Source organism: Ochotona princeps, chromosome 5, assembly GCF_030435755.1.
Source record: "Ochotona princeps isolate mOchPri1 chromosome 5, mOchPri1.hap1, whole genome shotgun sequence".
Lineage (NCBI taxonomy): Eukaryota > Metazoa > Chordata > Mammalia > Lagomorpha > Ochotonidae > Ochotona > Ochotona princeps.
The window spans coordinates 65,758,934-65,777,057 of record NC_080836.1 but is presented as its reverse complement, the minus strand read 5'-3'; the positions used below and the strand labels follow the sequence as shown (position 1 = coordinate 65,777,057).

The following is an 18,124-nucleotide window of genomic DNA, read 5'->3' as shown; positions in this document are numbered from 1 at the left end:
CTCTTGCAGCAACCCAGCTTCAAATTAGTGTTGCAGATATGTAATAAACATTTTACTCTACTCAGCATGTATTTCATGTCAAAAAAGGAAAAAAATCCAAGATCTTGTTTCACAGCAACATTTCTACTGGCCTTGACTGATGAACATATGTTGCAAACTCTCACTGAAGGTTATATTCATTCGTTCAGTCTGTATTGTAAGGAGCTAATTAATTTCTTCTCTGCCTCACCCAGCTAAATTTGAAAATGAAGTGACTAATGTAGGTTTTTTTTTTTTTAAAAACTTATTTATTTTTATTGGAAAGGCAGATGTACAGAGAGGAGGAGAGACAGAGAGGAAGATCCTCCATCCGATGATTCACTCCCCAAGTGAGCCGCAACGGCCAGTGCTGCGCCAATCCGAAGCCAGGAACCAGGAACCTCTTCCAGGTCTCCCACACGGGTGCAGGAACCCAAGGCTTTGGGCTGTCCTCGACTGCCTTCCCAGGTCACAAGCAGGGAGCTGGATGGGAAGTGGAGCTGCCGGGACTAGAACCGGTGCCCATATGGGATCCCGGTGCGTTCAAGGTGAGGACCCCAGCCGCTAGGCCACGCCGCCGGGCCCCGTGACTAATGTAGTTTTAATGACTATGAGAATGCGGGAGGGGAGAATCAGTCGGGGGGTGGAAACTTGGAGAGGGTGGAGAAATCCCAGACTCTATGCAATTGTATCATAAAATTTTAAAAATAAAATTAAGTTAAATTTTTTTTAAAAAAGTTTATTTCTGACAGCCTGGCATGTTGTGCAGTGGGTTAAGCTGCTTTCTGCAGTGCTACCATCCCATATGGGTAATGATTCAAGATCAAGCTACGCCACTGTTCAAGCTTATTGCATTCTATAGCTGGCAGGTTTCCCAATCACTCAAAGATGTTTTCCAGCTTGAAGACTTTAGTTTTGTCCCCATATTCCACTGACAGATTTGGAAGACATAAGGATTAATTTATCTTCCATAGATTCCTTTCTCTACTGAATTATTATCATGCTAACATTTGAAGAGCCCTTCTCAAACTCCTTTCATTTTTTTATTTCTGGAGATTCACATATTGACAGGAGAGGATGGACAGTGATCTACCATTAACATGAATATGATACTGCAATGAAAAATTTTCAAACCAGGCGAAACAAAAACATTATGGAAAATGCCTCAGATTAAAGAAACAACAACAACAAAGCCTTCTGTACAACAAAAAGGAAAGCATGAGGCACTGTTCAAAAGAGTGAAGCACGTAAGTATCACCTGGGAGTGGACTTTCTCAAAGAAAGTGTAGAGGGAGCACTACCGGACTGCGTCGTTGCAAAAGCCCCGCTGATCCATCGGAAGACGTTTTAAAAAGTGAAATCTAACACTACTAAAGGAAAAATGTGCTTGCTGGCAAGAAAGCTTCTTTGCTATTTTCTGCTTATTTTTCTGAGCAACTATTCTTTCTGTTTTTACTTTGTCAAAGTATTCATAATCTGTGGGAAAATCGGTACTGCTTAAATATAGTCACATTAAACTGCAGGCATTTTATTAATTAAATCACTGGACACAAAGATAAAATGGAGTGTTATGCTACAGAGGAAGATCCAACTGCCCCCTTGACAGTAATTTTCAAAGTCACATTTTCTCAAGGGAACTTCCCCTAGTAATCTCCCAGGGAAACTGGTGAATTCTGAGTGTATTTACCAATACTGATTCATAAGCCAACACAGATTTTTAATGAAATACCTTGAGCACTCTGACATTTGTACTAGTTGTATTAATGAAAATAACCAGATCACTGTGGGAAAACGTCATCCTAATAGTACTAATGCTAATGAATACACAGAACTTGAGGGATTTTCAAGTTACTATTTTTGCGAAATTTGTTGCGTTCCTAATTCTCAAGGCTAAAACATGGAACAGAAACAGAAATCGTTCAGTATAATAAAAAAATAGAAAAGTTGTTGCTTTGACAAATACATAACCTAAAATTAAAAACAACACTTTAGCAAAGTATTCCTTTAATCAAAATTTATAAACTATAAATATGCATAAAGTGACAAAATCTACCTTAAAATCCAAATGAATTTGTTTCCCTTAAAAGTAAGCAGGCATAAGGAAATATAAAGCTAGACACACTGAAAAAAATCTGTAAGTTTTCCATTTCTTTTTATTCTTATATTTTGAATATTATCTGCTTTAGCTAAGAAACCAATGTTACAAACTGCAGAAAACAAAGCTAATTTAAATAAAATGCGACCTTCTGTGTCAGATAAAATTGCACACTAATCATGAAAGAGCAGTCAAATGTGTTTAGGAAAAAACAGGAAATTAATAACGTGTGGATAAAGTAAATCTCTTTCTTTAATAGAGCCACAGCACCACCTACTGGCTATTTGTAGTTAACAACAAAAATTAAAAAGAATCAGTTGGTATTTTTAAAATGTAAATATTATTAGCCTACTTTAAATTGTAGTTTCGGATCTCTGGCATAAGGAAAACTTTTAAAAGTAAAATATGCAAAAATGTTTCATTTACTCATTTTAACTGGTGAATGCATCAATAGTTTCCTGAAACACAACTCCTTTGTAATCAACTGACTAAAAATTGGTTCTTAAATATAATTTAATACACTTGAAAAACAAAAGCTACTATAAACCAAGTATTCTTCTGGAAACCATAGTGAATAATTTTGTCTTGTTTTAGGCCATTTTCCTTTATTAACAGAATGCATTTCTAAAAAAAAAATCTCAACAGAAGAGAACCATAATATCCCATAAAAATGTATGTACACCAACCATTGTTTAAAAAGTATTTTATTTCAAATGTCTCCTTGCATTTCTTGCTGGCCAAGCAAGAGCAAAGGGCAAATACAAATTATGTCCCAATGAATACCAGCAAGAAATAAGTGGCCAGAACTTCTATTTAATGGAATTGATATTATGAAAAACTTGTAGACTTTAGACAATTAGACTTTAGACAATTATATACAATACATATTAAATGGCTGAATAAAATATTATCTACTCTTATTTTTTCGCCCAGAATACAAAGTATTAAAAAATGGTGCTGATTCTGTCTGATGTAATATTCTCCTAGAAAATAGCGCAGACATTTGACTTAGTAGTTAAGACCCTGTCATCTCACATTGGTGCACCTGTTTTGATTCCTGATCCTGGTTCCTGATTCTAGCTTCCTGAGAATGCAGATGCTGACACCAATGGTGACGGGTTCTTAACTACTCACCCTGGAGAACCTACATTGCACTCCAGCCTCCAGCGTTGACCACAGCCTAACCCAGTCATGAAGGCATTTGAGGGTTGAACCACAACACAGGAACCCTCTCTCTTAGATTCTCAAGCAAATTACCTTAAGAAGTAACTTTGTAAAAGAGTAATGAAATATTTTAATGCTTATATCTTTCTTCTCACAATCAGAACCTAACTTCTCTGTCAGTGTTCATCTCAATTCAAGTTGAAGAACGGTTGTTCCTCCAAAAGTGTCAGAACAGCCACACAGAATGCAAAAAATTGTGTAATGAAAGCAGTGTTATGTAGATTTTTTTTTAAGTTACGTGTTTATTTCTTTGAAAGGCGGAGAGAAGAAGAAATAAGGTAACACAGAGAAAAGATAGAGAGCTTCCCTCTGCCGCTTCACTAACCAAATGTCTGCCATAAGTGATGACAGTAGCATGGGTGTCAAAAACATAATGACTTGGGACTTGATTTTCCACCTGCCAGGCATATTAGCAGGAAGTTGGATTGGAGGAAGAGTAGCTGGGACTGGGGCCAAGAACTCTTGATATGGGCATCTCTAGAGTGGTGGCATAAAGTTATGTGCTAAAATGCCTGACCCAGAGCCATATATGTATACTACAAAAAATTATTTTGAAGATCTTCTTCCGTAGTTCAGAAGGACCATCATTTGAGATTTAGAATAATTGGAAAAATAAGATGTATAGGAACTTATGTAAGAATTTTTTCAGGAAATTTGCTGATTATGGATATGTGTGTTTCGTTGTATTTTAAAGGAAACTTTTAATTAAAGGTATGTGAGTTAGCATGTTCAATGTGCTTCTCTGGTTCCCCCATGGCCACTCATGGGTGTAGCCAGATCCTCTTGAGTCTATCCACGAGAACAGCTTTAACATGTAGTAACACTGCAAGATTCTCCCTTAGAATTGACTCTAAATCTACATCTTTTGTTGGTAGATATCATACTCTTCTAGACAGGTATTGCTACACTGTTGATAACTTTTGAGTGAAGACACTTGCCAGCAACGATGAAGAAAGTACACAAGTTGCTGAATGTCGACACTTAGAACAGATGGTTATTAAAAGTTGCCTTCAATATTAGAAATTACACCTTATTAGTGTACAATTAATGTGTTGAGTGAAGAAAATGATTAGTGTATATATGTGCCTGCTATTATAGTATTTGCTTTATCTATGATATTTATTCAGTAGACAATTTTTAATAGGATACAGTTTAATCTGCCACAATGCAAATGATGTTGATTTCCTTGGAACTGCTGACAACATGGCAAGACCAACATTCTGGACTCTTACTTGAAAGGCTGTCCTTACCTTTAGTTTCCTTACAGCATCCCTCACAACTTCTGTTCCTTTTGGCTGTTCCACTTCTGTACTGCCAAGAAACTGAAAACCATCATTTGTGAGATGCAATCCTTACTGTGTCATACATAATGCAATCTTATTGATCTATAATATCATAAAATCAAGTAGCTCAATATCAACCCAGATCCTATTCAACAGAAATATTATTTTACCTGATAATCTATAAGACTGTATCACTTGATCATTACAATTCTTATTATTCAGTGATTTTTTTAAAGAAAACTCAATGTTCTCAAATATTTCTTTGTAGGTTTTTATGGGAAAGAAACCAAAAATTATTTCTGTATGTCTTAAAAAAGGAAACTAATTGTAACAACTGAGGTTCAGTAAATATTTTCTAATTACTGACTGATTTTGCATAAACACAACATATATATATATACATATTACTATTTTACATTTCAATAGCATATTTAAGTTTATACTTCAACTGTTTTTTTGAAAATCATATAACATGTAGAACTACGGCACCAAATTTCATTTATTACCCAATGTGTATCATTCAGTAAAAGAATAATTAAATTAAAATTTAAAAATCAGCATGACCTATGAACGTATTAGGTTTTAAAATAATTAGGAAAATACACAAAAGTGTATTCCATTAAAATTTGACTGATGGGGAAAAAATTTCATAATAGTTATTACCACAATGTAATGAATCTCTATCCTGGAGAGAGATGTATAACACTCTCCAATACAATCTAACATCATAAAATGTTCAAATCAAATAGAACTTAAATAATGAGGATAAAAATTACAAGCAACATTGCAATGACTTCCTTTGTTTATGTCATACACTATCGAATGTAACACTAGAGAGAGTCATAACTTCATCGCTTCTCTATGCATGAGCTGGACATTCTGACGCGTTTGTGTATACTTCACATCAAATGATTATAATAGGAGTATTTAATGTGTTAAATTACAGAATGGAAGGGGATAAAATAATAAAGTCAAAGCATTTTTTTCTTCCTTTATTCTTTTATTTGTTAACTTTTTATTGGAAAGACAGATTTAAAGAGAGAAGGGGAGACAGAGAAAAACATCTATTTACTGGTTCACTCCTCAAATGGAGCTGAACCCATCAAAAGCCAGGAGCCTCTTCCTGTTCTTCCATGCAGGTGCAGGGTCTCAAGGCTTTTGGCCCATCCTCCACTGCTTTCTCAGGGCATAAGCAGGGATTGGATGGGAAGTGGAACATCCTGGACACAAAATGAGGCCCATATGGGATCATGGCTCTTGCAAGGTGAGGATTAGCCAACTGAACTACTGCCTTTTATTCATTCTTGAAAACAACACTGACAAAGTAAGTTGAGAGCCTTTTTTTAAAAGTATGCCATGTTGGCACATGAATTATCCAGAAAAGAGGTAAAGGTGTACAAGTGCAGCTTTCTTGATCAAGTGAATCAGAGTTCGTAGGTTTAGCAACAAAGCATTGTATTTCTAAAGCCTGGGTGATTTACTGTATTGAAGCCTACAGAATAGAGTTAGTAGACAGTTGCTGAAGACACAAGTAGGTACATAGAATAGAAATGAAAATCCTAGAGACAATTTATATACTCTTTCTGATGAGCTCATGGAGGAAAGCAAAGCTCAGTCACACTGAAGCAAAGAGAAGGTGCACCTCTCACACTCTCTAAGGTAATAGTTCCTTTGTAAACTGTCTTTAAATTACAGGCAAGAGCTGCACATGAACCTAGTGAAGAGACCATCAGAGATTCAGCCTACATCCAGGGAGACTCAAGATGCTGTGGACCAGGTAGAAGACCAAAGTAACTGAGAAATTCTGAACATAGAATAAAGTTCAAGTCTGTTACCAAGATATGGGAGAGAGCCAATTCTACTGGCACCAGTGTGTCTGCAATATTTCCTCTGCTTTAGATCCGTATTTTAAACCTCAGCTGCATAATAAAATCACATGGGAAGATTTAAACTTCTTACCTGTGCCCATGAGTCTGATTTAATTGGTCTGGGCCAAAGCCAGGACATCCGTATGATTTTAAAGCTCCCAAAGTGATTTTAATTCACCATCAGGTTTGCATAATTTCTTTTTTCAGAACATCCAAAAAGGAGACAGGGTTCAAGATACAGAAGGAGACCCAGCACAAATATGAGCTATTACATTTGGAATAAATCCAGGGCGTAAATTATTTTCAACTTTTCTGAGTTTATCATATTACTGGGTGATTGTTCCTTAGTGGGTGGTCTTGCGTTGGTGGGAGCAGGAAGGCACAGTCAGATTCTGTTAAGTGAACCACATTAAGGAGGAATCTGATGTATTAATAACACAATGCAAGCGTTCTTGGCAATATTTTTGGAAGAATATTCCTACTTTGGCAGAAAAGTCATGAGTCATAAGAATTATATCCAAATAAGCCCTTTTGGAGATGTTATAGATTTCCAAGAATATTCTAAATAAAACAAGCTCTAGAAATGCTGCAGGAACCACTCAATATGTTTCTTTCACATTATCTTTAATTAAACCATCTGAGTTACGAAACACTGGAAGAAGTCTTGAAATGTTGATATGAATTAAGACAAAATACATCTTCATAGGGAGATTTCCACTTCATTCATTTTTTCTTACATTTCTTAATATTAAATGATCTGTCAACAAATAATTTCAAAAACTAAAAAAGTTTTTTCCATATGGCAGTTCCTCTGTTTTATAGAATTACATAAATCATCATAAAACCCAGCTTCAGCACTAGGGCACAAGGGTTGAGCACGGCTGTTGAGGGCAATTGTGGAGTGAACCCATAGATGGAAGCTCTCTGTTTCTTTGCCTTTCTCTTAGTCTAAATCTCTCTGTCTTTAAAACAAAATGAAAATAAACAAGTAAACATTTTAAAGGGAAGTGAAAAGATAATAAATTTTAAAAACTGGAAAATCCATCATGAAACATTTTCTTACAGATATGTTCTGTCAATCAAGAATAACCTGACAAAGGATGTTGGACTTTCCACCATTTTCTATAGCTACAATGTCATGATGCACTTAAATAGAAGAATAATGGAGTTGTGACTGTAGCTGAAAGATTATACACTATTGTAATAATGCAGAGTAAAGCAGTGAGGAGGATACAGAGGAAGGGTGGAAGTGAAAATGTCTGACCATATGAAAAATAAAAATGAAAAAGAATTTCCAAGGTCCTGGAGCACAGGAAAGGTATAATTCTTGGAATTCACATGTGCAACGGAAGTAGGAAAGGAGGAGGAGAGATTATGTGCAAATCTATAAAGTTCTGCAAATCTTTAATGAAAATGCATATTGTAAGAGAAGTACGCAGGACAAACTTTTTGTATGCAAAGATGAATTTGTCTTTTCATTTTATTGTTAGGTAAGCTTTAATTTGTACCCTCATATCTCTAGATCACAGGTGTATTACAGATTAGAATGGTCAAATTAAAATCAGAGCATGGGCGAGAGAGGCTAGTGTAAGAGCAGTAGTTGAGAGGTCCATAAGCAAAGTCTCTCCAAAAAGGTGACATTTAATTGAGATCTAAATGAGACATGAAAATGAATCGTGCACTCAAGACATCTGATGTTTAAAAAGCCTTTAGGGTGTTAATAGTTGGCAGATTCAACAATTTGATATAAAGTGGGAAGTTGTGGAGAAGAATTCTGAAAGCATATGTGGATTAGGAACTGCGGTTTCAGTGAGATATAAGAGTGCCCATTTTATAGGGTCCTGCGTAAGTACCACATTTCAGAGAAAAATATATGAAAATAATGCTGCAAGGGGAAATCAGATGATTGTTCTAAAAAGGGCAAAGGGAATAAGATAATAAGATCATCATTGACACTACTAATTTTATGGTTGCCAGAACTAGCAAAGAAAATTCCAGATTCCTGCTACCCTTGGCAATAAAGAAAAAATGGTGCAGCTACTCTGAAAATATTGTATAGCATTTCTAAAAGATGAACATGGACATTATGGGTCCAGCAAACGCATGATCCAGAAAAATACAAAGACATATTCATCCAAATATCTAAGAATGGAGGATTAGACTGTTTAAGATTTAGAAACAACTTAAATGCCTTAATTAACAAAATGTAGCACATCTAAACCGTGGAAGATACTCAGCCATAAAATCACTGAACTGTGAATGCACACAACAACATGAAAAGGCTAACCTCACAATGTTTCTTTTCTATAACTATTTACTTAACAGAATCATACAAAACACATGTACAACGTTTTAGAAAGTGAAATATTGGTGTATTTAAAGCTGAGTTAAAATAATACATGTAATGTCAGAGCAAATTTTATCTTTTTCAAAATATTTGTTTTCATTTATTTGAAAGGAAGAGAAACACAAACAGAGAGGTAGAACACGTCAGACATCTGCAGGTTCAACCTCCAAATTCCCAAAACAGTTGGTGCTGGGCCAGATCAGAGCCAGGAACCTGGATCTCAGTCCATGGAGGGGGGGAATGCAAAGAGGAGGACACCTCATGCTGCCTCTCAGATACACCCTAGCATGAAGCTGCTACTGCTCGTAGCGTCAGAAGTGAATCCAGACACTCTGAAATGGGTGATGCGAGTCTCAAGTAGCAATAACTGCTGTGCCAAAAGCCTGCTCCGTAACTTTATGTCTGAGATCCTGCATGTGAAAAAAGAAAGACACTGAGAGGCAGATGAAATAATGTATCCGATTATTTGCTTCATAGGTTTAGGTACAGGTGTTATTTTACATTTGGCAAAAGGGGGAAAAAAGAAGTCGTGTTCTTTACTTGTTGATCATTTATTACTTTTTTAAAAAAATAAGACATTTCACTGTATTATTTTTTATATGCTATATCAAATTAAAATTTTATTCTGATAAATGTTTTTGTAAGGTATTTAGACCTTACATAAGTACGTGTGTCTTAGACAGTTCTGTGGTCATGGTTTGATGCTGCAACAACATTTAGTTTGCAAATGAATAAACATTTTTTACCATAATAGTGATGTCTGTTAACTAGGAAATTTAGAAACTCTAGAACATGGGCCCAACACAATGGCTCAATTGGCGAATCTTCCTCTTGCAAGGGCCTGGATCCCTGTATGTGCCTTTCCATTTCCCAGTTGCTTCATTTCCCACCCAGCTCCCTGCTAACCACCTGGAAAAGCAATGGAGAATGGGCAAAGCCTTGGAATTTTACATCCATGTGGAGGATCTGGAAGAAGCTCCTGGCTTTGGCCATGGATAGATTCAGCTCCAGCAATTGCAGCCATTTGAGTAGCGAACCAATGTAGAGAGCATCCTTCTGTCTCTCCTTTCTGTAAATATGCCTTTTCAATAGAAATAAATAAAAAAAGAAACTAAAGAAAAATACATTGATGAATACAAACATCAATTTTTACTTCATGGTCAGGTATTAAGAACTGTAAAAGCACATTATAAGATTATATTACCTTTGAACTCACGTTAAAATAAAATTCATCAATCAGTAATAGTATTGGGCAAAAATGAAAACAAAACACTTCAAATACTAGTATGATGCATTTATTATTAGGCATTGTTGTCAACATATAAGTGTATGTATTGCCACAATATATGTGTGTACCTAAGCATGCTTGGCTAAAACACTGAATATAACTCCAGGCACCATGGTTGAGTAAAAAAAACTTAAAACACAGAAAGTACATGTAGAATATTAGACTGTTAAAAGAAAGACAGCAGTAACTATTGATCTAAAATATTGTTTCCCGTGCTCCATACCAAATGGTATGACATGCTAGAGTTTCACCAGATTTTAAAGGTTATGGAATGTCCTTTAAACACCTTTCTGATTTTACAGATCCAACTTTATATTTCATGCAAATCTTACAACCTGTGCATCTTTCTGATGAAGACATTTGAATACTTGTTTTATAGAGTGATGTAATAAAAACAGGCATTTTTACAGCATGAAGTTTTTTCAAGTGTGAAATGAAATGCCAGTAAATTTCTTATGAGATACAAAATATCTCCTTTACATAACTTAAAATCCTATTAACATATGTGGCGTTTATTTAATACTTTCCAAAATTCTGCAACTATTTTCCTGATTAATTAAAACAACACAGACTTCCCTTTGAGCTAACCTCCATAATGTCTGTGCTCATTTGTTTCATTCTTCCCTTAAATCCCATTATGCCTCTTCCAATCATTTCACAGAAACATGTCAAAATCTGAGTATTGCACTCACATTTTCACATATTACTGTGAAAGGACTTTGTTCCACTTGGAAGGCTGAATGCCCTGTTTTACGACTGGCTGCTTTGCCAGTAGAGAGCAGTGTTGGACATCATATGGATCTGTTTCTAACGTCTGCTTTGCTTGTTCCTCAAATGTTTCACAGTTGATGAAATACGCAGGTTTCAAAGCACAGCAGAAAAACACCAATTCAAATATGCAGCCAGAGATGTATAAAGGTTAAATATTCTGAAGTTTAGTAGTACTTAACACAGGAAGGTGCTAATTTATAGCAGAAACCTATGAAAGCCATAGTTTGTTCTTATAAAATTCAATGTATGTCATTTGATCTATGTAATGCTCTCTATACAATTATTTTAAAAAGCAAAAGTAAAATAATTATATTTGCAGCATATAAGTTTTGCCTAAAATTAAGAATAATAAGTAATAACTTTATCCAGCAATAACCAATGGATATTCTAATTATGGGATATATAAATTAGTATGTATCTTTGTAACCAGCATAGCAGAACCTCAAAAAGGATGGGACAGAATTTTTGCGTCAACTTGATCCTACTCATATTTAAAAAACCAGATACTATTTAAACCTTTTAGCTATTAAACTGTGCCTGGTAGATAAGCCATGGAGTAATAGCCAATTTAATTTTGTCATCTTTATTCAGCTAATTTGCCATGTCATGGTGCCAAGTAACACAGGAAAAACTATTTTTAAAAAGCACATTAAAGCAATCAATCGAGAAAGTGGTGTCAAAATCAATCAGATTTAAAAACTACTATTCAATTATAAAGCCATAATTCTGAAAGAAGAAGAAATACGTTTACCATAAACAGAGGCTATCCTTTAAACATTCTCAGGATGATTCTTTAAAGGAGGATTAGGAAGTTTGGACAGAGAATTTGAACAATGTGGGAGTCGGTATTTTAAATATTCACTACATCGCCCCTACATCGCCCGATATCCACCCAGGGTTCTGGTGTGTGCATGTTGCAAGGGTTCTGCCCAAGTGGTTTGGATAGTTCTGAAATGATGTCAGTTCCACTGACTATGGGATGACACAGCCCTCCCAATGTCCATCAGCTGACATGGTCAACCTCAAGTCTCCATTAATCCAGGTTGCAAGTTAGGTGTGGCTTCCCCCTTTATTCTCTCTCCTTCCCCCAGAAGCAAGGAGAAGAAATGGCAAATTTGGAAACAATGATTTCACCCACTTATCCCTAACCCTTGATCCTTTCCATCCTGATCACCTATGTAATTGCCATGAAAAATAAAAAAGAAAAATCTAAAAAGAAAAAAAAATCACTATGTCTTATATTTGATGGTAAGTTTTCATTTTACTGCAATATTACACACATTATTATTTTACATGGATGTAGGATTTTTTATTTTAGCATTTTTCTTCCTTTAAAATAAGATTTCTAGGTTTAAGCTCAAACACACTAACTTGTTAAAATTTCTCTGCACAAGAGACTCCCAAACCAAGTTTGATCACACGGTCACAGGGAGAAACAGCGAGCTTTAATCTTGTCTCTGGAGGGCACTCCAGATACAGAGGCTACATCTGATGTTTGAATCCGAGTGAAGGATAAGACATTCCATTGCATTGCTATGAACAAAATGTTATAAAAATAAATAAGTACCCACTTGTAGAGAAAACCACATTTTGGAATCAGACAGAGCTCCAAACCCATTTTCTCATTGTAGATACAGGACGGTGGAATGGCATGTGCTCTGCAGACCTTCTCATTCAGGTCCCATTTTATTACGCATGTGCCACTGCGGTTCATTGAGACGAATGACTTCTCAAAGCCAAAAAGTGTCTTAAAAGGGTTAGAATTCCACTTTTCCTAATTCTGAAACACATGCTTTATATTGAGCTACCTTAGATAAAGCAGAATAGAATGAATAAACTATACTGAGTATGGAACAACTAGATTGGAATTAGGTCACTCATCTACATCGCATCCATCAACTGATATTTATGTCATTAATGCTTGCTGTTATTAGATATACTTCTTATACAAGAAAGTCATATGAGTATTTGGTCAACTATGCAGTCTGATGGTCTGAGTTCACAAACGTCAATTTCACCATTTATTTAACAAACATCACAAAGTCTGTTTCACCCATTAAATTTTGTGCAAATAAGTAACTGATTGTGCCATAAGTAACTGATACAAACTGAATACTCAATGACTTTAAGATTAGAAATTAGAAAGAAATAATGAGAAACAACAGTCACAATGAACAACAACCCATCCACCATAAACTAAGACATTTGTAAGAATAAACAATCTTTTTAGCCCATTAGGACTTAGATTTGGGCTCTTCAGCTGGTGAGAATTCTTTCCAATATAAAAACAAATGTTTATTGTCCAAAGTACATTGGCTACTTTCAAATATTCATTCTTTTCCATCCCCATCACAATTTATTTTATCTGCATTTGCTACTATAGTTCAATCAAAACTATATGACATGAGACAAGCAAGATATTTAGGATATTTGTATCTATTATGCATGTATCTATGCATGTCTTTCAAAAAGTGCATAATTTGTTTTTCAGAGGTGCTGGATACTTTTTTGCCAAATATATTCTCGCAAGTAAGATAGTTTTGAAAAGTAATAATTCTTATTTTAAAAGGCCATCGTTACTGTAGGAATATTTAATGTATATCCATTCAGCTTGTCAAAACCTCTGAAACCTCGCTGCTTATTTATTTTTATGTATGCTGGTGTGCAATTATCAGTACAAGCATTTCCTTCTCATATCCAATTATGTTACCAGTTATAAAATTTTCATTGATACAGTACTGTTGCGTAACAGCGATACATGTATTCATAGGTCAGTCTTAAACCCTAGAACTTAAGCTTTTGACTTCACAGATATTGTTCTGCCCCATGTTCAAACTTCCACCAATCCTTCCAAATCTGCTTCTCCTGTGCCAACTTGGTCCTCTTTACAAAGAAGCAATCTTTGCCTGCTTTTTATCACTTGCCTTATTCCAGGCAAAGAACTCTCAGCATCTCCTTGTTAAAACACTGCCCTGTGATCGTCATTATCTTCATTAGAAATCTTTCTGTAGTCTAACACCTGCTAAAATATTTATTGTACATCATCAATGTGTTAGGTGCTGCTTTAAATGCTGACTGGGACACAGCAGGAAAAAATGGACCAAAATCTCTGATCTACTAACGCTGCTGTCTTTACCAATGACCAGAGAAAGTGACCCTTCTTACAGGTTCTTTCACTCCATTTGACAGTCTCATTTTTCCAAGAAGATTGCAACAGGCAAGCTCCCCAATATACAATAATTGTCACAGGGGAGTTAACTGGCTACAAGTGATCACTTCGAATTCATAGCCATTTTGGGGATAAATTCATTCTAAGCTCCAAATTGTACTCCTTTACAATTACATATCACAGAAAATGACTGATCATATAAACTATTCAAACTGCTGTTTCCTTTCCTTAGAAAAGGAAGGAAATCTACCTAAAGGATCTTGATGATCTGTGCAGAGTTCTTTGGTTGAAAAATGAGCATCGGCCAAAGACACTGCTGAAAAGCAGTTTAACTAATTTCTCTGACCAGACTTTCTGTCAATGATTTATAAGGCAGATAAGGTAAAGTATTTCCATATGCAGAACTCTCATTACTGTGCCATGATGATCCAGCTATAAACACTGCCTGAGCTTCAGCTTCCAAGTTTAGAGTCAGTCTCATCAAAGGAAAAGCAAGGAAAAGAGAAATCGCTCAAAATTGGAACCAACTAGGATTTACTTAACAGCACTGACTTCCATCCTCATCCTCCAATGCCGCTAACAGTGAGGGCAGGTTCTGTCCAATGCAAGCCTTCTTAAATTTAATGACTTACTAATTATCCACTATGTCTCAGGCATTGTTCCAGGTACATAGATACAGTAACAAACATAGCAATGATTCCTATGGATCATGGGATTTTGTGGCGCTGTGTAAATTGCATTTAGGCTGATAATCACACATACTTGAGATTTGAATTGTGTTCCTACTGCTTGCTAGGTTGTCAAATCTTGGCAACTGTGAGTCATGGCTTACTCTTTTGCAAACTAAGTAGATATTCGGGACTTAAAAAGTGTGTTGTGAACACATATGTATGGACAAAAGTGCCTAGAGATAGAAAGCACCCATAAATACTTGCTTCCCAAACCAAATGGTTCCAAACGATGGGCCCACATATGTGCCCCTCTGGTTCTGGATCCTACAGTGATGCTGGGATAACAGTGTTTGTGGCTTTTATTTTTTTAATCAAGAGTTAGTGTTTTCATTATTTTATAGAGTGAACATAATTCTGTTAATAGAACTCAAGGGAATTCATAAATCTGGTGGGAAGTTATAACTCTGGGTCATTAAGTTATAACTCTGGGTCATTAAGTATCGACCTACCAAACTTGGTGGGCGTCCTAGCAATTCCTCCAGAGGGGCAGAGAGAGGAACAGATCACTTTCTCTGCATGATCAGTTGTATCCATTCACCTTAATAGATCTGCTCTAAAGTCAGATGCACTGTTTTATTCAGATACCAATAGCCCAGTTCTGTTATCCCTGTTTGTAAAAGTGAGCAACTCTGTGCTTCTACTATCACGTCATACTCTTCTTATGTGTAAGCCATTTACCAATTTACCATGAAAACCACGTGCAAAGCACAAATTTTCATGTAAAGCCTGAAGTAAATGGCATTTACATTAGCTGATTTTTACTGTACTCAAAGATTCACTATTTCTGGAATGACAGAGTCCAAATTTATTCTATATGCTGATATGAAGTTAAAAGGAATCTATTGATTATGGAGACAAGATTTGAATTTTTTTTTAAGGATTTTATTACTATTGGAAAGCCGGATATATAGAGAGGAGGAGAGACAGAGAGGAAGATCTTCCACCCGATGATTCACTCCCCAAGTGAGCCGCAACGGGCCAGTACGCTCCAATCCGATGCCGGGAACCAGGAGCCTCTTCCGGGTCTCCCACGCGGGTGCAGGGTCCCAAAGCTTTGGGCCGTCCTCGACTGCTTTCCCAGACCACAAGCAGGGAGCTGGATGGAAAGTGGAGCTGCCGGGATTAGAACCGGCGCCCATATGTGATCCCGGAGCTTTCAAGGCGAGGACTTTAGCCGCTATGCCATGCCGCCGGGCCCAAGATTTGAATTTTGGCTCTACTTTAGTAAATTGTTCTGGCTGAATATACTTTGAATTTCCAAGCCTGTTATATTTCTTAAAAGATAAGATACTGCTAAGAAATTCTGTAGGAGATTTCCTACGTTACAGTACAACTCAGTGCAGTGCTAATATTTAATAGATTTGTATCATTTATTCAATGGCAGAGCTAAAATTATTTTGTAGATAAAAAGTAAAAAGGATTTCTCCAAAATTAAAAATTTCCACACTATATAATTCTGGAAATTTTTAGAAAATGGCTAGATTAACTTCATTTCCAAGTTTATTTAGGAAACAACTGTACTCATAAACACTAATGGAAATTGAAAGAAAAAATGAAAAATAAATAAACGAAGTACTACATATCAAATACTGAAAATCAAGATTTCTAGGAAACAATACATTATTAGGAGTTTTAAATTACATTTGCTTCCCCCCGCCAACTCCAAATCTCCCTTTTGAATATAGTAAAGTATTAATTAGATAGGTTACTATGTAAAATCTCTGCTAAATTCAGTAGGAAATATTAACTATTAGACTGTCGTGAACTCATAAATGAGATGTGGTTGATTGTAAAAGACAACAGTAGTTATTCTAGCATAAATTGGTTAAAGCTGAAACTTGCCCTTTGTTGTATTTGATGATACTGAAGGGACAGCATTCAAGAACTATATCATAGCAAATGATTTCAATGTATCTAATCCGTATGTCTCCGTTTCAGTGGACACATAGACTTTCTGATATTGTGGCAAATCATTCACTCCCTTGGTAATGGCTGCTCATATGAATAAAATTGTACTCTGAGAATTCCACCGCTAGCACAACTTTATCTACTGGATGAACATAATTTGGGCCATATCTGAGGATGTGGCATATTTTTCACTATTTCCTTAGGCATATTTGTTGAAAGGGAATGAGTTCATATTTATATAAGATACTGTGAGTCCCACAATAAGCATTCATTTATACAGGATATCATAACAAATAATATGCTCCATAGCATAGTATGCTACCCAGTATTGGCAGTATTATGAGAAATGATGATGAATCGAGAGTTAAAATGTTGGACTGTCTTGAGAATTGTTGATGGCTTCAATAAAGAAAAGAAGGATGACAGTTTGACGAGCTTGGAGTCATAATTGGGTGAGTAAGGGAGAAAAGACAGCAGAGTCAATTCACCAGTCATTTCATGTATGACAGGAAGAACTGTAGCAAGAAGGAGTTTGTTCTTAGAGCAGAATCAGTTCACAGTGGAAGCAAGGGGCAGCAGCAACGTTCAGAGCATGCTGAAGCCAAAAGGGATTTTGCTGCCAACTCTCCATGACTTCCTAGGGGTCCTGGCATACTTCAGAGAATATAATCATTTAAAATTATTTCCCTGATCAAAAATTCTATGTTTTGTCAATTAACTCCATGATGTTGTAAATCGTTATGTCGTGGCTTTTCATTGGAGGGGATGATATTCTGCCAAATCCACTTTCAGACCACGGATGATCTACCAAGGAAACTGTTGAATTTATCTGGATAATAAGAGGCTGGACTCTATACATGGTACATGCTCACAATGAAGGAATCATGACTGGATATGAACTATACTATTACAACAATGTGGAGGAATCCAACATGGGGGGAGGGCATGGGGAAGGGTTGGGGGAATCCCAGAGTCTATGAAACTGTGTCATAAAATGAAACAAAAAAAATCTATGTTCCCAAAATGTGTGGAATGCAGTTCTTGAGACATAGAGTAAAATAAAGTAGAAAGACAATGCAAAAGAAAAATGCAAAGTGGAAACAGATTATAGGCAAAAGGCACATAATCCGATCAATTTGCTAGAGGTCAGATAGCAGGTATGACTTTACCCAGCTGCAGCATGAAGAAATGTCATCAGTTAAGTCTCTGATTCACTGCTGAGGATGTAAAAGAAAAATAAAAACTATTTCAAATATACGAAGAGACTACATTACTATCTGACACCACCAGCATAAGTATTAGATTATTCACTGAGTTTCAAATACTTCCCTTAAACTTGCTTTATTTTTATAATAGCTACTAATATGGAAAACAGCTTCCCAGTTATTATTGATTTTATTTCAATCCATCACTTTCTCTGCT

At 35.9% G+C, this 18,124-nt stretch overlaps 1 protein-coding gene across 1 annotated transcript in view; it reads right to left on the bottom strand.

Annotated features, from left to right (window-relative positions):
- Nucleotides 1-18,124, bottom strand: part of GULP1 (GULP PTB domain containing engulfment adaptor 1) — a 166,615-nt gene that overhangs the window by 50,053 nt on the left and 98,438 nt on the right. The window contains exon 4 of the mRNA XM_004576984.3: nucleotides 4,588-4,659. Coding sequence (XP_004577041.2) covers nucleotides 4,588-4,659 — 72 coding nt within the window. The remainder of the gene's footprint in view (nucleotides 1-4,587; nucleotides 4,660-18,124) is intronic.